Raw genomic sequence first — 23,368 nt, 5'->3', positions numbered from 1 at the left:
CCTGTCCTTGGTTTTCAAAGCCTACCATCTCCGTCGTGAAGAAACAGATTGGTTTGACAAGCCCAGAGAGTCTCGTTTGGAGAATGGACACATCCTCGACAGAAGGCTGCCAGAGAAGTTGGCCCACTCTCGACCACTAAGTCAACACCAAGACCAAGTAAGCTGTCAAGTAAGACATACCTTTAGTTTTATAAATGACTGATAATTTGATCATACTGTCCAATACTGTAGGGACTTCAGGATTAATCAAATTCCAGTACATTCAGCTGAAATGGTGTTGAACCTGTATTCATCACCAATATTTGATGATAAAATTAGATTAAATTTCCTCTACAATTCAGTATTAATTTTGCAGGTTGTCTTTTGATTTTTGAAATACAGCTGAAAGGAATTAATCTCCTAACTGGAAATATCTATACATTAAGTGTTCATACTAAAAGAAAAAAAGAAAGCAATTAGTTTCGTTTCACCTTACCATTCAAATTCAAGTCCCTTCTTTTAGTAGTTGAAGGAAAAGACTTACTTTATCCTGTAGACACTTTTTTCCGCTTTCAGTTGGTGAATATAATTCCAGCAGTTCGTGATCAATTATTGAATATGTCAGCAAGACTTTATCAATCTAATAATTAAAATGTTCCATTTATTAGAGAAAGAAAAAGTCCATATTCTGCTTTTCAAGCTTGCTGACTTGGAAATCTAGTCACATTAGTGTACCATCCCATTTCATCTTTATATTAACAGAGTTTATGTATTTCAAGTATCCAAGGTCTTCAACTGTTTGTTACAATTTTTACTGATTCACTTAGATTATATTCTTACATATTCTTATATATTGATTTAGATCACATTTTTCCATGAGATGCAATGGATGCAATTGGTACATTTCCTCAGGACAAGAGGAAACAGCCTCCAGTTGCACCAGAGAAGTTCTGCATTAGATATTAGGAAAAATTTCTTTGTGGAAAGGGTAGTCAAGCATTAGAACAGGTTGCCCAGGGAATGGTGGAGTCACCATCCCTGAAAGTGTTCAAAAAACACGTGGATATGGTAGTTGAGGACATGATTTAGTGGTGAACATGGTGGTGGTGGTGGTGGATTGATGGTTGGATTTGATCAACTTAAAGGTCTCTTTCAACCTCAACGATTCTATGATTCTAAGAGAAGATATTGCATGGCCCCGTTGTGATACTTAATACCTTATATTTTGTTAGTTCCTCAGAAAACACACAAACAGGAGTATCTTACTGTCATGCAGCCTTCAAAACTTTTATACTGGTGAGCATTTTTGCTGACATTTGACAGTTGAATGTAGGTCTTATGAAGCAAGGATGTAGATGTTATGAAGTAAGTTTTGAAATACCTCACAGTACAAGCTGTCATTTATTTTTCCCTCTTTTCCTATCTCTAGTTGAGCTTATATTGAGATGTACATAGCCTGGGTTGTACTGAGTCTACCCATTTCTTGTTCAGAAAAAGGGCTTTACAAGATATAATTCTTACAGAAATCTATTCAAATAGATCATGAATCAACTTTATTGCAAGATAAAGGATGTTTTTGAGTCTTCACAGTTCTTAATATCACCGGCAATAGTTAAAAAACTGTCTCTCTGATCACTTTAATCCTTATGAGAAACATTCATTATTCTAAGCATACATAATTGTATTTGACCACTAAATTGTTCTGAGGTAAAACTGAAAATTTCCCTTCAAATCAAGTTTATCCAAAAGGGTTACTGTTACCCTGAGCCCTGTGATAAAGATGTAGTCAATAAGATGGGAGGTTTTAGTCACAGAGTTCTGATCTTTGGTTTTTTCTCTCATATAAATAGCACTAAGACTGTTTGAAAAACTTTGATCAAAATTTTTCAAGAGGAAAGTTAAAGGACCTAACAGTTCTTCTTTTCCTGAATGTTTCCAGGAGGAAAATATGTGGTTTTTTCTCTTCCTGAAGCTGTTTTGGTATCCTCATGGTTATATGGAAATAGAGATACTACATTAAAATCTTGACGAAGACCACAGGTTTTGGTTTTGTAAAATATGGGGTGTAAATTGGAGCATGAACGTGTTCTAAATAATTCTGTCTGGTGCCATGTAAAGCCTCTGCAGAAGAACAGTGATGTGTAAGGAGAAGCTTTACAATAATTCCTTCTTCATCTATTTCTGTCTGAGTTAGCTACCAGTCACTCACTGATACAAAAAAGTATCAGTGTATAAGAGTGAAATGCCAGTGCTCACCAACTCTACATCATCTACCTTATCAAAACCCTACTCAGAGCTTATTTATCTGTGAACATTTGTTTGAGAAAACTTAAAAAAATTAAATATTTTCAGACACATCCAGAAATTAAATTGTTTCATGACAAGATAAAAAGGATCAGAGAACCCTTTCATTAGCTCCACATAGAAAGTAAAACATTTAACAATAGGAGCAAGTCAGTATTCACTTCTCTATTTCTTTTTCGTTAGTTTTATATTTTAAAGTTACCAAGAGAAATAAACCATTTCAGGCCCATGAAAGTGGTGAGGCAAAGTAAACACTCCCTAAAGGCTTTTTCAGCCCTGTGTGTAACAAAACAGTTACTGAATTCATTGTGCCTGTCTCCTGTATCTTCAACTCGACCCTGCACGGGGAACTGTAGTGTCCGAGTATAATGCACTCTGGAGCTAAGAATGGCAAATCATTCTCCTTCCTGAACCATCTGAACAGGTTCACCTTCATCCAGAGCTTCTCTTGCTGCAGAAGATTTCCTGAAATCAGTTAGGAGGGCAGTTTCCAAGTTAGCATAGGAATTAAGCCATTGCAACTCCTTTAATATCCATTACTGGGCACAGAAAGAAGAATTATAGCACTTGTCTGCTTGTAATGTATCAGTCTATGTTTCCAAATACACTTATTGGCTGTAAATTTGCCATTTGTATGTTCTTCTTTTTTTAAAAAAGAGAATATTTTACTGACTATTACAATATGTGTATTCCAGAAGATTTTTCTTTCACACATATGAAACATCAATTTCCTTACTAGATGAAATCAGAACTGCTTGATTACATTCCACTGGGCTTGTACAAATGAAAAGTAATAAATAAAGAACAAACCTGTGCTTTGGAAGCAAGAATGCAGTGGAGCAACAACTCTGAACTTTCAGGTTTCCATGGATTCCTTATAACCTAGCAGATTAAGCTCACATACTCTATTATAAATATGAAAATATATTTGTTTCTATAGCAACTTCCATGGTGCTATATAGTATTCTTAAATTACATTAAATTGCAATTCAGTTAAATATCTTGATAGCCATTTCCCAATATATTGATTCTGAACTCCTTCCCTGAGGACAGTAAATGTGGTTAAACATAATGAATACATAATGTATTGCAGATTTCCCACTGATCACTGTTGACCTCAACAGTTTGCTTAGTCACTACCAGTTGACCAGACCTTCTTTAAATCTCCAGACATAGGTTTTTTTCTTATTTTCTGTGAAAATCATTTGTATGAGCTAAACTGGCTGTTACTAACAGTTTGGGAAGGAACAGTAGGAGGAGGTACCAGGCCAGTAAAGCTTCATGACAAAGGCATGGACAATGAGAGCACATTAGCGGGCCATAAGTAGTTTCTTTGTGAGGGGTTTTAAGTACTTCCAGTCATCATAGGTGGGTCCTTTTAAGCTCTAAATGAATAACAAAATCCAAAACTCATCATAATATCAGTGTATTGTTATCAGTTCACTTTGGCAACCATTTTCTAGTCACAAAAAGAAGGCAAGGACTCTGGGCATGAAACCTTTTGAATGCAATCCCCTATTTTTAAAGGCTGTAAAAAGCATATTACCATTCTCTTGAAATTTAATTCATGCCTTTTTAGGGTCACTTGGATATTTAGAAATTATGAAAAAATGGGCCATAAGGTGAGCAGTAGGGTTAAAATGAGAAAATACCATTTATGAGAGACATACAGAAGGCAACCTGCAAACTTTTGTTCCACATTTTTTAAGACCATCCTGCTTAGTTTTGATTGTTTTCTGTCTAGCAAGGAGATTTTATTTTAAATTGTAGTAAACTGTTTTCTATTAGAGAGTTGAGGTTGGAGGCATTTTGTGATTCAGATTCTCTGGAAATACGATGAGAAACGTCATATTGGACATTTCCAAATTTAGAGTAATTGTTAAAATATTTAATCTAATGAGTGAATTGTTAGCCACCCCCTCACTGTAATTCAAGATGGAATTTAGCAAGCAGTGCCTCATTTCTTAGTCACCCAGAAATGTTGTTCTCACTGCATGCCAGAATGACTTCTAGATCAAAAGTCAGAGTGCTGTACTCACCTAATTGCAGAAACAAATGGAGCTCTTTGCAATGTAATAATGAGCAGGAACAGTGTATTTGTTAAGTTTTTCTTCAGTACGTCTTTTGCAACTTATCTCCGTCATCAGCAAAGAGAACTTTCCACCTTGAGGATTTCTAGAGAACTTGACATTTGTGCTCTGTGCAGAGGGAATGTAGGGATTCAAAGGGGCAGGATTACCACAGCTGTGGAAATTCTTGGTGCCAGCTTTTACAGGCCTTGTGTGCTCATGCAAGTACCTGTGGTATTCAGAAATTAGGATAGATACTAACCCACCACCTTGAGCATCCATCGTCCTGTTCCTGGATACCTTACTCAGGTAAAGTTTCCCTCGAAGATGGCATTTCCTAGAGGACTACAGCCAAGTGTAGCTGCTGAGATTCACCTTGTCAGTCCCTGTCTAACGTTGGTGGAAGGGGAGGTGCAGCACCATTTAAAACCAGGAATTACCATGGCTTTAATGATCTGATCCAAACACAAGTTAATACATTATAGATGTGGCTATGGACTTCACCTGGAATACTAAAATGCACTTCATGCATTTTATTTCTTGAGCTTAAATACAGCACTAGAGAATTTTTTTCTTCTGGATTGTCCTCTTTACCTTATAAAATTTCCCTATATATGAGGCTTCCATAGAGTTTCTTTATCAGACAAAACATTGAAAGACAACAAAGGGAAAATATAATGCATATTTAAACTGATCCTCCATAGCAGTCTTAGAAAACCTCAGTGCATTTATTTGCCGTTCATTCCACTGACTAATAATATAAAACCCATGACCAGAGCTTGCATTCCTTGAGGAAGAGGATGACATTGCTGGGGCTGAACTGCGAGTCGAGTGTACTGAGTGCTCCCAAACAAGTGAGGAAGGATCTTCATGACAGGGACAGATGGCAGAAATCTCTGGACTTTGTAGCAAATAAGTGGGATCAAGTCGCCTTTTACCCTGTGACCTAGATCTGGGCTTGGGGACTTACATGTCCTCTGTTCCTGCAGCAGTGCAGTGGAAGGAAGGCTCTTCTGCACCACAGTTTGTATTTGTGGGATTCTCTGTATCTTCACTGGGGAAACCGGGAGAAGAGTCAGCTAGAAAGGCCTCCTGGCATATATTCAGATGAGGGGAAATCAGCATCAGTGAAGTCAGAAGATGTGGACAACTGGAAACACGAAAGGATTTGTGTGTTAGAGATTTTCAAATATTCAATAGATTTCAGATAAATATGGACATTAGTGTTTAAAGCAAAATCATCAAGAACAGTGTAACTGTTCTTTGCATTATCTATTTACAGTAACTACTGTTTTTTTCTATTTATTCTGCCACTTTCAGACACGTACAGGTCTGAAAGTAAATACCTAACAACACATTCAATTTAAGTCCCACCAATGATAAAAAAATAATATGCTATCCTGAATGCTAATAAACTTCAGTGCTTTTATTCAGAGCTATATGAATCACCAAGATTTATTTTCTCATAAAATTCTGGAAGTGAAAATAATGAGGAAGTAATAGGCTAAAGAAGGAGGCAGTATATATTTTCTGACATATTTGTCAGCAGTCATGTACTATATGGCATTGAATATTCTTGGATTATTATTTATTTAAAAAGTGTTGCTATAGAAAGATAAGATAGCAGTATTAGAATAATATGAATTGAAGTTTAAGAGCTGCAGTGTTCCTCAGTTAGATTGAATTCCTCCCACCAAAATGGATCTCAACTAAAAATCTATTCAAATGTGTTCATACACTTCTTGTGAACTGCAATATTTGTATTTTTCTTATTTAATTCCAAAGAAAATGAGATACATTTTGTTCAGATTTTTTACAATTTAATGCAAGATACACATGACAAATATGTTAATTTCACTGTTATATTATACCTACTGAATTTATGGTAATGTCATTAAAAACATAACATTCTCCCTATCCATTTATAAGCGTGGAAGCCTCATGGCACTTTATACACTTCTGGTAGTGTTAAACTCTGTCCTGGCAAAATTCCATGATAAATTCAAATGTCTGCCTGATGTCATGCTCTGATTTATTCTGGAGTACTTGTCCACTACCAGATCCATGGTCTCCTTTATGTCTGACATAAATTAATTACAGTCAATACTACTCTCAGTGTGTTATGGGAGGATTTCAGCCTTCTAAATGCAACATCGTTCACTGGATGGGAAAGTGAATTACAACAATAGATGTATAAACTCTTCTGCTCACTGTGGGGTTGAGCTAATCAAGTCCTTTGACTTCTCTGTTTCCCCTCCCCATCATATATGTGTGCTATCCATTAACTTCATAAACTCTCCAGGGCAGAAACTAGGTTTGAAGCGCTTAGTTCAGGAGGAGCTTAATCCCTTTAAATGCTACTTAAATATAAATAATAGTAATAAACTCTTGGCAGGAGGCTGCTGGTACACTCAGGCTGCTGCATTGCCATACTGAATAATACTGTCCTTTGGCTGCTTGAGTCTGCCTCCCCAAGGTCCCATCCTGGAGCAGTCACAGTTGTGCTCTCTCCTCTTTGTCTGGGTGCAGCACCCAGACATGGAACCAACGTGTCAGAGGTAGAGAAGTGATAGGTTCAACTTGGCTACCAAGAGACCAAAACTGTAGGCAAAAAGGGTGCATGACAGCTGTGAGGTGTGTGTTGCAACCAGCACTCCTTCTGCAGGGTCATTTTGGTATGGGCTCAGTGTCGTCATCCTTGGCAGGTGGGTCAGCATTGCCTCTCCCATGCCCAAACCACAGGGCAGGTGGGATCATCCCAACAGGAAATCTGGCTCTTTAGAGTCTATTATAGAGGTGTGTTGCTTTCAGCTTTGTCACTCTCTAGGATCAGCCCAGGTAAATGTTGTGCATTTTCATATGGAATGTTGTCCTACAAGTTTTAGTTTGGGTCTTTCAAAAGGCTTTTGGAATTTAAGTCAAGAAGTACATTGGAATATGTGGTTTTGCTGAAACTAAAGCAGTAACTCATGGCTGGTTACACATTCAACCAACATTTTGTTTAGATGTCTATAAATAGAATTTTATAAAAAATACAGCAATTATGTTTAATTTCATTCTTCTCTTAAACATCGCTTGAATAAAAGATCAATGTTAAAAGAAACTACAGAAGACAGTGTCCACCTTCTAGTCATTGGGAAAAATCAGAACCAGAACCATATTTGAAATTCATCTGGAGTTATGGAAGCAAATATTCATTCCCCTGTAGAAGGATTTTGCAGTCTGAAAAATGTCTTCAAACTTGTGGGCATTTTTGAATTGTGAAGTTATGATATTTTCCTGGATGAAATATGTTTGTTTGCTTGTTCCTGTTTCAACTGCCTGAAATTATTGATACAATTATTGTTGGTTTATCTTTTCATGACATACCTATTTGTGTTCCTCAGATAAATGGGAAGCCCCTGCAGTACATTTTCCCTCATACAAGGCTCAAACTACTGAGAGACCCAAAGGATCACACAGTTTCAGGTAAAAAAACAACCCTCTATCAGACATGATAATTCATTTGATTAGCATGAATTATACGAAAGATTTGCAGTATTAAAAATAGTTCCTGTGTCTATGCAGCAGGAAATTCAGTGGTCATTTTAAATCGTGTTCATTGGTTATAACAGAAAGCAACGGAGCATAAAAAAGGTCACAACATCTGTTCAAGATATATAAGCTATACAGACATTCAAAACGGAGGGAAAAATGTGTTGTGTTACCCATATAAGCAGTCTGTTTTGCTGTTGCTTTTTATATAACTCTATATTCTCTGCATGAGTTTTTACAAAATAGGCTTGTGTAGGTGTTCAATGTTTACAGAACTGAAAATTTTATTCTTTCTCTTCTGGAAATGTAACCCCCCCCTACACAGGGGGTTAGCAGAACAATCAGATCCCATTTTTCTGTGGTATCTTCACATGGAGACATTTATCACAGAATTTCAGGTTTATTCTTTTTTCCCCTAACACTGGCACAAATGTTCGCATAAGTAAGACTCTGCTTGCAAAGGAGATATTGGCAAAGGTGATATTCATTCACCTCCAAGGCTGAGAGAAGGAACACAGTGAGATATTTTCATGTATGAAACTGTAAAAGGCTGCTCATTACAAGACCTAGCACAGGTAAGGTCTGTCTGTGTGAGCCTTTTGGAATTGCACTCTTTCTGACATCTAATATTGATAAGGAACTCAAAGTTTTTTTAATACGCTGTATGTCTTCTTTCAGAGGTGGATGCTTTGAGGGATTTTGTTGTGAAACCATTAGACTTTCTTTTAACTTGCTTAAAAAATTCTAATAGTGTGTGTCAAACTCTGTTTCTGCACAGAAGTAATTACCGACTGCCAGCTCTGGTGTTCCCTCGAGCATTAAGTAGAAAGTGGCATGAACTTACTTGAATTGCTAAATATTGTTTTCACAGGATTTCTGGCAGCAAAATCTTGATAATTTCCATCCTCAGTATCCACCTCATATTTAGGGTGTTAAATGAATGTTCTGTATGTATTATGAGGTATTTTCTTGTTAGTCAGCGTAACACTCACTGATGATTTCAGGATCCAGAAAGACCCCTCCACCCACACAGCACAGTATGAAAGGAGCCCTTGGCACTGCTGTGTGTCAGCCTGAGCTGCTCTGGGCCCTCACAGACCGCAGGAACTACTCAACATCCTCGTGGGGATCTTTGCCCGGCAGGCTGATGAGTAATGCTGTGATACAAACTGCTCTCTTACAATAGCAAGTGAAATTACAACCACACAACTGTAAAGCTCATGATTTAGTGATGCTGAAGCCTGCTTTTCTATGCAAAGTTATTTACCCTTATGTAATTTGAAATGCCTATTCCAAATTCTCGACTAGTTCTCATGCTGTCAACCACAGCAACATATTGTGTATCAGACTAAACCAAGGTATAGATATTGTCTTCCCATTTACCAATGCCCTGCACTCCATGAGTTCGCACAGGATCAAAAATTTACTCAGTATCCTGCTAAGGTTACATAACCCACATTGGGATTGCTCACTGCTATAGCTGTACAATATTGTACTTAAATTCTAATTGGAGTAAGCAAGTTCGACTCTGTGCCTACAAGCTGCAGTCATACTTTTGTGTTTTAGTCCAGATACATGCTTGGAGACCTGCACAGGCATATTTCTGTATGATGTATATATAAATTTAAAAGGTTTAAGTGCAAATTGTACAGAAAAGAGCCAAAGGTGAAATAGGGTGCCAATGGGAAGGACCTGAAACAGAATTAGTTGTAGTTTTCACTTCTTTGAAGTACCATAACTCCTCAACTATACACCTCCCTTCTTCCCCCTCTCTCAAGTGTCTGAAGGATTAAAGTACACAGAAACTCTCTTCAAATGTACAGTGCTTTATGCTTAGCCTTCAACTTTATAAATGACCTCTCCCAGAGATACATGGGTTTTAAAAATATTAATTTTGATTAAACATTATCTGCAAACTATTAGCAAATGTCTTTGTTTATTAACCAGGCAATGACTATTAATTAGAGGAAGACATAGAGTTCTCTTATGCAGCAAAAGTTACTTAAAATACTGGTAAATTAAACAACATATACTTTTATATCACCACAGCTATGTCACTACAGCAATATTGGATATTCATCTAGATACCACATTTGTTTTGCTGGCTGGTTTCTTTCTATATCTTTGTTTCTTTTTATTTCTTCCTTTTACCTCTTTCTGCTCTCCCCTTCTTTCTTCCCTTCTCTTCTTTATTGAAAGTACCAAAATGTTGAGTCATTTTGTTTGCTATACTTGCTACATAAACACAGGAAGAGAGTATATTAAAACAACCCTCAGTAAAGCTCACATGGGGAGTCAGATCTCTCCAAGAGAACAGCCAGTTGACCAGGTGGCAGTGGGAGTCTCTGTTGCATCCATCCTTTCAGTAGCATCTTCAACTGAATTATTGTGTTGCTGGATACTTACAAACCAGCTGACCTGTGGTCCTAGGTGACCACAACAGCATATCCACTGTCTCTGATTACCTCACAGTATGCACAAAACAGCCTCTATCTTAGCTATGCACAAAAGCCTGTCCTATGTGATCGTTTATGCACAGGCAGGAACTTTTTCTACAGACGTTTTAAATTATCTATGTGTAGTTTAGTCAGTTCAGCAGCAGGAGCTGCCTGGAGAGATGCCTGAAACACAGGTTGTCCTCTTAGGGAATTAATCAACACATCTTCAGTATACAATTAGTGTATCTTAACTGGAGTGTGCATAGCAGAAGCTACATAGGGAAATGTCCCAAACTGTCCACAATTCCCACTTGGAGAATTCCTGTAACCGTTGACCAGCTGCTTTGCTGGGAAACTGGCCAGTGCTTCAGCCCATCATCTCATCTCATCTCATCTCATCTCATCTCACTGGAATTCCTGGGCCAACCGGTGCATTAATGATTCAGTGTGCTGGGTCAACCCAGATAACCAGCTATACCATGGCTATAACAGTAGGACAAGCTGGAATTTCATCCTAATATCATCACTATAATTTGAATTCCACAGGTCTCATCACTATCTTACCATACTGCCAGTTATTATCCAGAAATTGTTACTTTATGGTTATCAGTAGTAAGAGTAGTCCCAAATATTTTAAAATTAAGGCTGCATCACTACATATTATGTACACACACATTGGGTTTATTTGCTCTCTTGATTAATAAAAACTGGCTCTGAGGTACAGGTGCCTTTGATGCCTCTTACATAATCTGACATAATTTTGCACACAAAAGCATATACTGCAAATTTTGGCATATGAATGAGGTGTTTAAGGAATGAGGAACTGAGCCAAAACTCTAATTGCAAGAGAATAGTAGTTCTGAATGAAAAATAAATGTATACTTGCTCAAGGGCCTCTCTCTTGAAGGTTATTTTTTCTTTATCATATACCATCATCTAGAACTCACAACTCTTCAAGGTATGCAATGTCTCCTCCTCAGGCTGATAAGTGTGAGGGAATTGCCAGGGATTTTCTCTGCAAAGTTTGACTAATAATTTGCAATTAAAAAAAAAAAAAAAGAGTTGGCATCATGGTTATGCTGACTTGCCAAAGCAATGACAGCAGCGATCAGTAAATGATAATATAACAGTGTTTTACGCTCCAGAAACTCACTGTTTGTTTTCACTGAGAGTCCCTTGTTCCTGTTGGATCCTTTAGCAAAGCAGCAGAAGCACTGTTTTATACTGCCAGAATTTTCCCTTCTGTTTTTTAACCTGCCATCCATCATCATGTTTGAAAAAGTGAATTAAGGACATGGCTACTGAAGGTAATGAAAGCACTGGTATACCTTTGGAAATGTTGCAAAGATAACTTATGCTGTGTTATTCCTGATCAGAAAGCTGTTTAGGCACACTCAGGGTGACATATCTCAATATGTCTTTAGGTACAATGAGTGCACTCAGTCAAAGGTAATTTTTGCTGTTTTACCTCACTTTGTCTGAGTCACCAGCAATTCTTCATTTTGATAGTAGGGATGTTCTGTGTTTCCAGGGAGAAAAACGTACCTTTGTGCAACCAGACTGTCCATGTGGTGGAATATCCTCTTCAATTCTGACACCAAAAAAAAAAAAAAAAAAAAAAGGCAAAGAAACAATTCAGAAAAAAATCTGTGAACATTATAGTGGAGTAAAGAGTCCCTTATCTCCACTTCAGCAGTGATGTCAGTGAAACTTCTAAGAGGATAACAGGGTAGCTGTAACACTATACATGTATCAGACATGCCTTATTCTCTCCATAAGGATTACTGATTCCTGCAAACAACACTACACTTCTCCAGCATGCCAGCTCATGGGGTACTTATCCTGAGAGAAAGAGAATTCAAAGGGTTTTCCTATATCAAAACTTCACTACTGCAGATAGTCTCTAAATGAACAACACCTATATATCTAGGTTTCTTTCTCCTGTCAGTTAAGCAGTCAGTTTTTACAGCAAAATAATTAAGTGCAATGAATGTATGATTACTAATCAATTAAAAACACATTAAATATAGTCACAGTCTGTGTTGAATGTGATATAGTTGTCAAAGACAGAGAGTGAGAACTGTAACCCACCTCTTGTCCTCATACTCTTAGAGGATTACTTATCCTATTTCTTTCATTTTATGTTGTGAAGAACTGAGATAACACTTTGCACAAAAGAGCAGTACCCTCCTCTAACATTCTGTTGTCACTGGGGAAGGATTTAATCCCTAATTAATGGCCATCATTCCCTCAAACACTTGCTCCTTATCAGAGACATGGCACAGAAGGTAAAACCCATAAACAGAAAGGGACTGAGCTGTTACAACCAGGCAACCTCAGAGGTTTTCCTGGGAAGTCATATGGTAGGAAATGACGACAGGACTGGAAATAGAAGGAAGGAGAGATGTCTGTTGATGTCTTAATAGCAATTTGAGAAAGAACTCAGTACCATTAAACTTTTCTAAATTAAAAAAAAAATAAAATTAAACCACAAACAACTTTTTCTGTTTGTTAGAAATATTTTGTTGAGATACAGACCATATATTACATGTTTCTTCAGGTCACCAATGCAAAATAAATGTTCCTTGTGGATTGGTAGGATTCTCTGAGGTTCTGATTGTCTCATAACATCATTGCACCAGCTAACCGAGGTGCAGTATTTGTCAAGTGAAGTCTCTGTTCTTCAATTTCTATGTTTCTGATTTTTTTTTTCACTTTAGCATTGTTTACAGATAATATGCACTCAATGCCTGCATGCTTGTTTGCTGGTTTAGTAAAAAAAAATTGGGGGAGGGAGGCTGTCAGCAAGATTTTCTATGTATAATCTAAAGTTAGCCAGAAAGTGTTCTCATTCTTGAAGAAATCTGTTCCTCGAGAAAGGGAGTGAAACTGGCATTAGACAGTCAAGGCTGATGAAGCCAAAGCTATCCAAGATAGATACCCCCGAATGATGTGAAATTACTCCCAACACACAAAATAAGAAATCAGCCCACACTTGGTCACTTCAATATACTTTTTTCTAAGAGATACAATTTAAGAAGGCAAAAGTGTAAGATATAGGAAAGAGCTAATCTGCATGTTAGATTAGAAATTGTATTTTTGTTTTCTGCGAAAATGTTTTAATTTTGCTGCTTAACGATGCCTTGGACAGTGGTAGTCATTAGCTTGAGAATATAATAAGTAAAATATATATTTTATACATTAAAAGGCTAAAAATTTCCCTAATTGGACAGTTTATTCTAGGGGGTAGAAAAAAGTTATCATACCATTCTCTTGAAAGAGAATTGAGGACTAAAGTGTTTAAAGGAAAAAGCTATGCAGGTAAATAAATTACCTTTGTCCCTGAAATAAAAAAAAAGGCATTTGAAAGAATTAATGTCAACAAACAGCAAGCTGACTAGCAAATTATTATGTACTTAATTCAAATGCTGTGTTTTCAACTTTTTACTAATCAAATTACAGTAAGAAATATTAATTTTGTGTGACATCAAGTGAGTATATCACAAATAAGATGTGACATAAGAAATCTTATGACATTTACACCTACTCTTCAAAAAAACAACTAAAAATCATTTTTTCAACTCCTCAGCTTTTAAATGTGGAAAAATTATTTGTCCACGATGCTTCCTTCTTACATTTTTTTGGTACCCTAAGCTGGGTACAACAGAAGTAAAGAACTAAGTAGTCACTAAATCGTGATATGCCAGCAGTGCACTGTGCATGTTAATCCTTTTTCTCTGATGACTGGATTTCCTGATACTCTGGGGGAAACATCAATAAAATCTACTCAACTTTTCCCTCTCATTGAGAAGAACATTAATAAAAAGCTTTGAGCTAAAAGAAACTACTGTAACATTAAAAATATCACAAAGATAGATTTTTTTTAGTGAAGACATGAACAATTGGCTGACATATTGCCTGAACAGATCAAAGTTTGCCTTTTGTGGTAGATTCATCCTCATAAAATTCCCTAAAGTTTTGTGATGCTGGACTGAAATTGCAATATTGCAGTAAGCTGAGAGAGACTCCAGACATCAGGCATTTCTATATATTAACTTTTAGCCTGGAATAGGGATGTAAAAGTCTGGATGTCTGGGCAACCGGATGAGTAAAAAACTGGTCAGATGGTTGGGTTTTGAGGGCAGTGGTTAACGAGCTGTGCTTTTCCTGGAGGCAGGTAACAAGTAGGGTATCACAGAAGACCCTGTTGTGGGACGATCTTTATCAGTGACTTGGAGGAGGTCATGGAGCACATTCTTGTAACATTTGCAGATAACATCAAACTGGGGGAATATCCTTGAGGTTACCCTTCAGAGGGACCGAGGCAGGATGGAGGAGTGGGCCAACAGAAACTTTAAGCTGAACAAGGACAGCTGCCAATCTAGTACCTGGAAAGAAAGAGCCCTGGGCAGTGATGCAAGCTGGGGACTGACTGGCTGGGGGACAGGTCTGTGGAAGAGGCCCTTGGGGGAGGTCTCTGCTGACAGCACATCATGCCCCTTGGCAGTAAAGGTGTACCACAGCATCCTGGGCTGTGATACCAGGAGCATGCCAGTAACAAAGAAAGTGACTGTCCCCTTCTACTCAGTACATGCCAGGCTGTCTAGATACTGTGCTCAGTGTTGCGCCTTCCCCACACAAGCAAGACAGTGATGAAGAGGAGAGAGAGTACAGAAGAGGGACATCAAGGTAGTTGGAGGCTGCAGCACCCACTCTGAGAGCAGCAGCTGAGGGACAGGGTTTGTTCAACCTCAAGAAGAGCCATTTTCTGAGGGGTCTTATCAACAAGAGGGAGCCAGGCTCTTCACAGACACAGGTGGCAGGAGGACAAGAGGCAATGGGAATAAGATAAAACAGGAGAGATTATTACTAGATAAAGGAAATCTCTTTTTTCCCCACTTAGCTATAACTATGTGCAAACCTAAGGTATTTTGTGATTTTTTTTTAAAAGTCCTTCCATTTTAGAACAGGAAAAAGATTGTATGTGTTTAGATACAGACCTGCTCACTAAATAAAGCTGTGTGGGTAAGAACATAGTGACAAAGGGAGAGAAAATTCAGAACAGATGGAGAAGGGTGTGGATCACGTTTTGAGTAATGCAGTCCCGACGACAAGATCGATCAATGCTGTATGGTCTTTCTAGTCATTGCTAAAATGTCTCAAGGTGCTCTAGAATCTAAGTTTAGAGTGAGTAAGTTCACTGTGTCTGCATATATGTTTATGTTCAAGAAAATGTTGTCAATGTTGGCATGTCTTATCTTGGGATTGTATCAGCACTCCACATAGATAGCGTGAACTATTGCCTGATAGGTGATATGAGAGTAACATTTCTGTTTACTCTTAACCCTTTCTTCCAGTTTACCAGCTTCATAAAAATAATTTATAATAGATACAACCTTTGTGTTCCTCAAATATCAGCACCATGATTACTAGAGAAGTAAGGAAAAATGGAGAGGAATGTGTTTCTTGTTTTCTTCTTAGCATGACTGTAAGTTGCACAAGTCTATGCAGCACCCTGGACAAGATTTTTAGCAAGTGTAATTGTTTATCACTGTTTACCACTGATAGTAAATTTTTCCCAAATTTAGTAAACGTAAGCACAGTCTTATTAGGTCAGACATAAGGTTTGTTTAACCCTTCATTGTGGTTCAAACAGAAGGTATTTAAGAATATAGGCCGAGACAAACACAATGCAATGTTCTCACAGCTTCCAGTAGTCTGTAATTCAGCCATTTTGTGAAGCAGTGATTGTTTTTTTGCATTGAATGCAGAACAATGTTTTTCCTAAAGTAATCTATAATATTTCATATATATATATAATGCATAAAAGGAATACTCATGTTAATTATGTTGCTGTTTCTTAGATACCAAGGCTGATATAAATGGATGAGTTCAAAACTAACATTTTAAACAAGGAAGTTCAGCTGTCAGTCAGTGGCATCTGTTGAGCCATTGGTATCTGCCAGTAAACACAGATGAAACTCAGTGCCTACAGGGGTTTTTACAGTTTTAAAGCTACAGTCTATCATAGATGACACCATAGATTATGATGTGGCAGATCATCCAAAAAGAAGAGACCTGTGTCTTGTTTTCAAGTAGATGTGATTAATACTCCAAGATGCTAAATCATAAAACACTTTATGATCCTTCAGGAGGATAACCAGTGTGCAAATCAGAATGAAGCAGATTTGCAGCTGATATGAATCATCACTGTGCTATTAAAACAACTGCAATATATCTGAATTTCATTGGCTCATGATTTGACTTCATGTCTATTTTATCCCTTAATTGCCAATGATCAAGAAATGCAATAGCTGAGTAGGCTAAATCATGTTTCTAGGAAACAACTTCGTTTAAGCTAATTTTTTTTAGAAGTACCAAAACAATTCCCCTGAGCACAATCTGTACCTATCTAGACCAAACCAAACTCTAATATGGATCGTCATGTGATGTATCGAATTGTATAGAAATAATAATGAAAATAAAAATATAGTCTGGATTTTATTATACACATTATTTTTCTTGCTGCCTTCCACGTACCTGAGCTAATTTGGTTTTGTTTATTTTTTTATGCTTCCTTTCTGTCTGTCCTCCAGACTTTAGAGACTGCTTTGTCACAGCTATGATAACTAAATAAAGAGCTTGCATTTCTTCATGGTACTTTTAACTCTGAACTCTCCAAGAGAAGAGATGGCTGTTTTTTCTGTAGCTGACACATTTGTTCCATACAGACAATGGAACATGGTGTAAAATTGTTCTGGCAGATAAGGGCCTACCAGCACCCTGGCTTATGTCTTGTCTAGATAAGGCTAGAGGAGGACTGTGGAGATAACATCTAGTAAATGAACACAGGAGGAAGGTATGTTCTGTCTCCATTCACAGCCAAATAATGTTGGAAGAGTTTATATTGTTTGATTTGATTGATATGTTCTCATTGCTATAGCATGATACACTGGTATATTGCAAAATGTTTCATGACTCATGTCTCATTTTCATTCTTTTTTGTCATGCATTTTTCTAACTGCTACCATTGCCCAAAAAAAGATCACCCTTGTCCTTCCTTTCTATAATTCATCATTTCTGGTCTGACTTTTCTTTTTTTTTTTTTTTTTTAGGAAGTGATAAAACCCATTATTTTTAGATTTAAGAATATCTTCCATTTCAAACTACTCAGACACGTTGTAGACCTGCATTTTGCATTTTAAGCCTATTTCAATTTTTCCCATTTCAATTCTATATGTAGTTTCAACTTCAAAGCACGCAATATCCAAAGATGGTAAAATGACCATGAGTTTACAGAAATAGTGACTGTCAGCTACCATATTGAAGGTTATACTTTTAGACTCTCAGAAATCCAAATCAGTAACATTTTTTTTAACATCCTTCTTAAAAGTTCAGTCACCTAAAAGTCTATTAAAAATTCATATAGCTCTATTTCTAACTATGACAAAAGTCAAATTGCTGCTGACGCTCATGCAGTTTCCTATTCAAGTTCACACAAACTCATGTGTGATTACTGAAAATCTGTTGTACATTCTAATTGCTTCTTTACTTTTCTTGCTCATCTAATTAGACAGACAAATGGTTTCATACTTTGAAAAATTAGCCCAGAGGAAATATTTGCTTGAATTACCACACGAACAATGTTTGCACAGAGTTTCTGGGTCAGGTACGAGAAGTTGTTGCTGCTGCATGGGACTTATATAATAATTAAACAAAATCAGTCTGTGCTTTTGGTGCTGGAATTTTATTTACTTTTGTATGAGAAAACATCCCTGGAAAATTATGTTCAGTTTTGTGTAAAAACAGGGCCATAAACACCAGCAAAAGCCTGCTTGGCCTGCAGTAGCTGAGTTTTTCTCTGCTCTTTTTTTCCTTTATTTTTTCTTTAACCTTTATCTTATGTAACGGGTTATAGGCATTTGTTTGGAAAGGCAAGTCTAATCATTGCTGGTACGCTGAAATAGTTCCAGGAAATCTAGGCTGTTTGTACTCTAATGGCTATAATGGAGCTGCTCAGCAAGTAGTAAAAAGACGGTAAGATTTCATGAACTTCCCTGTGACCAGAGCAGTAGCAACAGATTGGCAACAATCTGATCTTTATTATCTCTATTAGGAATAAAAAAGACCAAACTGTAATTGAAGAGCTCAGATTATAGTTGGCCTATTCCAGCGAAAGTAATTTATGGTCTTTCTGCTGTGTTGCTACTGTGACACAATGAAATGTACAAGGGGACAGGATCTCATAGTGGTCTGAGACACAGTGAACTACACCAGTTCAAAATAAACAAATCTAATAGGACAGAAAGTATCTCATGGTGCAATTAAGAAAAAAAGAGTGATGAATTTTTAAAACACTTTTGCAGTGATGCTTGCCAGGTCACCAGTGACAGAATTGATAAGTGTCAAGGTGTTGTTCACTACTCATATATAATTTTTATATGTGTGTATATATATATATTATATATATATACATCTTATGAATATGCATCACTGAAACAGCCTGTGATATCTGGAAGGATATGAAATGACAAGTGAAATTCCTTTTGAAAGTTACAAAGTAGGTTATTTGCCAAAAAGCAAAAAAGCTAATGGCCATTCAATATTTTTCTCTAAGTATAGATTTCTCTCAAAAGCAACTCTGCAATTATTAAACACTTGAAGTCTTCATTAGCATAGAATAGAATAGAATAGAATAGAATAACTTCAGTTGGAAGGGACCTACAACAATTGTCTGGTCCAGCTGCTGAGCAATTCAGGGTGGAACAAAAGTTTTAAGTGTGTCATTAAGGGCATTGTCCAAATGCCTCTTAAACACTGACAGACTTGGGGTATTGACCACCTTTCAAGGAAACCCATTCTGGTCTTTGACCACCTTCTCAGTCTAAACCTCCTCTGGTACAGCTTTGAACAATTCCCACAAGTCCTATTACTGGATAATAGGGAGAAGAACTCAGCACTTCCTTCTCCACTTCCCCTCCTCAGGAAGATGTAGAGGTCATTGGGGTCATCTCTCACAGCCTCTTCTCCAAACCTGATGAACCCAAAACCCTCAGATGCTCCTCACAGAACATTCCTTCCAGCACTTTCACCAGCTTTGTTGCCATTCTTTGGACAAATTCAAGCACATCTTTTTCAAATTGTGGGGCCCAGAACTCTGCAGAATACTCAAGGTGAGGCTGCACCAATGCTGAACAGAGTAGGATAATCACTCTTTTGACCAGCTGGTGATGCTGTGCTTGGTGGACCATAGGACAGGGTTTGCTCCCTTGGCTGCCTGGGCATGCTGCTGACTCACATGGAGCTGCTGCTGACTAGCACTCCCAGATCTCTCTCTGCAGGGCTGATCTACAGTGTCCCCATTAATACTTGTGCCCAGTGTCATAGCTACAGGCTACAACATTTCCACTAGTTAAATTTCATCCCATTAATCATAGCCCAATGCTCCAATCTGCCTTGATTTCTCTGAAAAAGCTCTTGTTCTTCAAGGGAGTCAACAGCACTTCCTATTTTTTTGTCACCAGCAAACTTGCTAATGTGCATTCAACTCCTGCATCCAGACCCTTTGCACATATATTTACCAGAACTGGCCCTAGAACTGATTCCTGAGGAACGCCACTGGTGGCTGGTCACCAGCTAGACATAGCCTCATTCACTACAACCCTTTCAGCTCTGCCCTACAGCCAGTTTGTCACCAAGCACAATGTGAATCCACTCATCCCACAGCTGGACAGTTCATCCATAAGGATGCTGTGAGGGCCAGTATCAAAAGCCACAGTAAAATCCAGAAAAACTTCATCTACCACCTTTCTTTCATCTACTGGGCAGGTGACTTAAAGCTTCAAAGTTCATATGTTGAGCTGTATAAATCAGTGGCTCACAAGCTAACTGGAATGATTTAGTATTCATATTTATTTTTTCTGTTTATCAAAGTATAAAACCAATTTAGTTGCATGATCTATCTTGTTGGGGTTTGGGTTATGGTGGTTTTGGGTGATTGGTTTTGGTTATTTGTTTTTTTTTTAGCTTAGCATGCTGCATCTTAAAGCTTTAGTTAAGATTAGATGGGAGAGTAGGATCACAGCCTTGGGACATCAGTAAAAACAGTTGCAATTAATTAGCAGTCTTCTTCTTTGAAGGATTCTAAAAAGCACTGGATCTTAAATGTATAAAATCCCCTTTGAAGAGATGTTTTCCTGAAGATATTTTTCATGGAAATCAATACTCATAATTCAGAAAAGTGCCCTCTCTTATTCAAAGCACAGTGATTTGCTTTCTGATGCTAACTGGTCTCATATCTTCTAAAGAAGAAAACAGTAGTTCATTAGTTTCAAAATCTAAATTTGAAAGATGAATGTCTGCTTATATCAAAATAGCCTGAGAGATGGAAATTAAGACTCAAAAGTAAAAAAATAAACAAAAAACAAGGGGAAAAAAGATCTGAGAAAGCATATGATGGATGATACTTTTAAACTATCTGCATTCAAGGTGATAAATTGGGCAATGTCATTTCAAACAGAAGTAGTAAGCTCAATATTTTCAATAGAAACAGTATAAACAGGTTTGAAATCCCATCTTCACATTAGAAAATACAGCAAGAACCAAGAAATATTTCTTTGTCAGTCAATACAGAGCACTTAGAGCTCAGTGGGCAAAAAGTAAGTCATTTGTTCTATCTACCAAGAATGAATGTTTCATAATTTAACTTAAAATATTTCTTCTAGTAATGTTTTTGCAACAAAGACACAGATGCAGACACACACACACACACACATGCCTGTGATTGTCCTTTAGCAAGCATATTCTTACCTAATACATACTGTCAGTCTTACATTTGACTCTAAAACCAGAAAACATAAAATCACAAGCTCTGAAAAAATGTCTAGGAATAAAAATCTTTATATATTAACATATATATTTATATACTTTCTTTTATTAGCAGTAATATGGACAAACACCTTAGATTTACAAAATCTAAACCAATATGTCAACCATGATTTTCAAATTTGCCTAGCAAAAGTATCCATATGATTGCTTCTGAAATCATGTGCGCACTCATTTATATGACAAATAATTATATATATATGCTTCTCTACCATTCTGTTACAAATAAGCTACCAGAGGTAGAGGTGCCAGTATAGTGTATCATGATAAAACCTTGACCCTGTGGACGTCCTCTCCCCTGTGATGAAAAGCATCCAGTCCTACTGATATATTGAAAATTCCATATGTTGACTGTGTTAGTTGAGAGTAAGATGCTGTGTCCTTGCTTGTGTGTGTCATATCCTAAGAATAGTTGTTTATTGGATTTGCTGACTTAATAGTTGCCAGTTGTGAGCCTCAGTTCTCTAACATATTAATGACTCTTTCTGTAGGGTTTGATCTGTGCAGAGCAGCCCACATAAATTTCTAAGTCCTAAGAATGGACTTATGATTAAATGCTTTTGTAGGTGTACACATTCACTTCGTGCAATTTGCAGTGAAATAAGGTAGTTAATTTAAAATAACTATGCAGTTTGTTCCAATTACACTGAAAAATCAGTCTCCTTTAATGAAAATATTTGGAAAATATCAAATTATAAGGAAAGATGAGGCACAAATGATATAGATTTAGCTAAACTGGGATAGAAAAACTAGTGGAAACAGTTTTGGTCAGAAACTCAATGTGGCAATCTTGTTTCTGAAATAAACTAAACACTAATAGCATTATGAGGAAAAAGCCTTACCTTAATCTGAAAAGATAAAGCTTTGCAAAGAGGTGGTGTGGTGACCTTCCTATAGCTGATTATTCTAATCACTCAGCAGGTTTGTCTTATCAAATTAATAAATTGAAAATTAACTATTTAACCATTACCATAAAGGTGGGTAAGTCAGCCTATATATTACCAGATCAAGTGACAATCATCTCATATGAAATTTTCTTCAAAGAAGAAATTTGGTTTTCTAGTATGGGAAGTATTTTTTTTAAAACAAAACACAAGACAGTATGAAAAATTAGCAATGCATAAGACTAGCTTTATGATACTGTATTTTAAGCTTTTGTTTTCAGTCTCATTTTTTTTGTACATAGGGAGATTAGGGATCTGCTTCTCTCCAGCCAAAATAATGACTGATGAAAATATTTTAATCTCTGTAATTTTTAAAAAAGAGAGAATATACAAGATTTGATGATGCTTGTAGCCTTTTCCCATTTTGTTAATTTGCACATCCTTAGATGTAAAATATGTCAATTAAAAGCAAATAATTAAGAAAAATAATAGCATCTGGCAAGTATAGATTCATGTAAAAATACATACTTTACTGCTCAGAAGAGCAAGCTTGAGGATCTCTGTCAACGTCTCCACAATTATGTGATTCTAGAAGCTCAGCTATTATAATTTTTCAGCTAAATTGCATGCATGTTGTAGGCAAATGATAAAGCTAACCTTTGAATCCACACTTCACATTGATTTCTAGCAATTTAATTCAATTTAATTAATACTGCAAATAGGTTGTCAGAAGAAGATAGTTTTAGCTTCAACGTAATTTTTGATGAATCAGTTATTTGTGTTATGTCAGTCATACAGTAGTTACTCAAGAAGATCTACCCAAAGTTAAGTCTTTGGGAAAGTGGCAGATGGAACTGCAGTTAACCTTGGTCTTCCAACCACAGCCAGAAGTTATTGGTGACACCTTCAGTGACCTCTGATGACTTGTACTCTTCCTTTCTTTCCAGTGAATTATTCATTGTTTCATCTCTGTTTAAAGTTTTCTCTTTCTTTTGATCACAGGCAACGGACTGGGAATCCGAGTTGTAGGTGGGAAAGAAATTCCAGGGAGCAGTGGGGAAATTGGAGCTTACATTGCCAAGATCTTGCCTGGGGGCAATGCAGAGCAGACGGGGAAGTTAATAGAAGGTAAGAGAGATGCATTATCAAAAAATGGAACGATGGGAGTGTTGGGAGTTTTCTATAATACAGATTTTCTTTTGCACAACCTATGCAATCTTATGTAAGGAATGAGGGCTGAACCTCCATGAATCTTAAAGCAGAAAAGGACTGATAG

The 23,368-nt window shown here is 37.0% G+C and overlaps 1 protein-coding gene across 10 annotated transcripts in view; it reads left to right on the top strand.

Annotated features, from left to right (window-relative positions):
- PCLO (piccolo presynaptic cytomatrix protein) overlaps positions 1-23,368 on the top strand; it is a 339,234-nt gene that overhangs the window by 195,165 nt on the left and 120,701 nt on the right. For 9 of the 10 annotated variants that reach the window (XM_027639938.1, XM_027639929.1, XM_027639931.1 and 6 more), the window contains exons 8-10: positions 21-169; positions 7,739-7,820; positions 23,095-23,220. In XM_027639938.1, the coding sequence (XP_027495739.1) occupies positions 21-169; positions 7,739-7,820; positions 23,095-23,220 (357 nt within the window). The remainder of the gene's footprint in view (positions 1-20; positions 170-7,738; positions 7,821-23,094; positions 23,221-23,368) is intronic. The other variant, XM_027639939.1, reaches the window with a different exon arrangement.

Source organism: Corapipo altera, unplaced genomic scaffold (assembly GCF_003945725.1).
Source record: "Corapipo altera isolate COAL_440 unplaced genomic scaffold, ASM394572v1 1b, whole genome shotgun sequence".
Classification (NCBI taxonomy): Eukaryota; Metazoa; Chordata; class Aves; order Passeriformes; family Pipridae; genus Corapipo; species Corapipo altera.
This window is presented reverse-complemented; position numbering and strand designations above follow the sequence as displayed.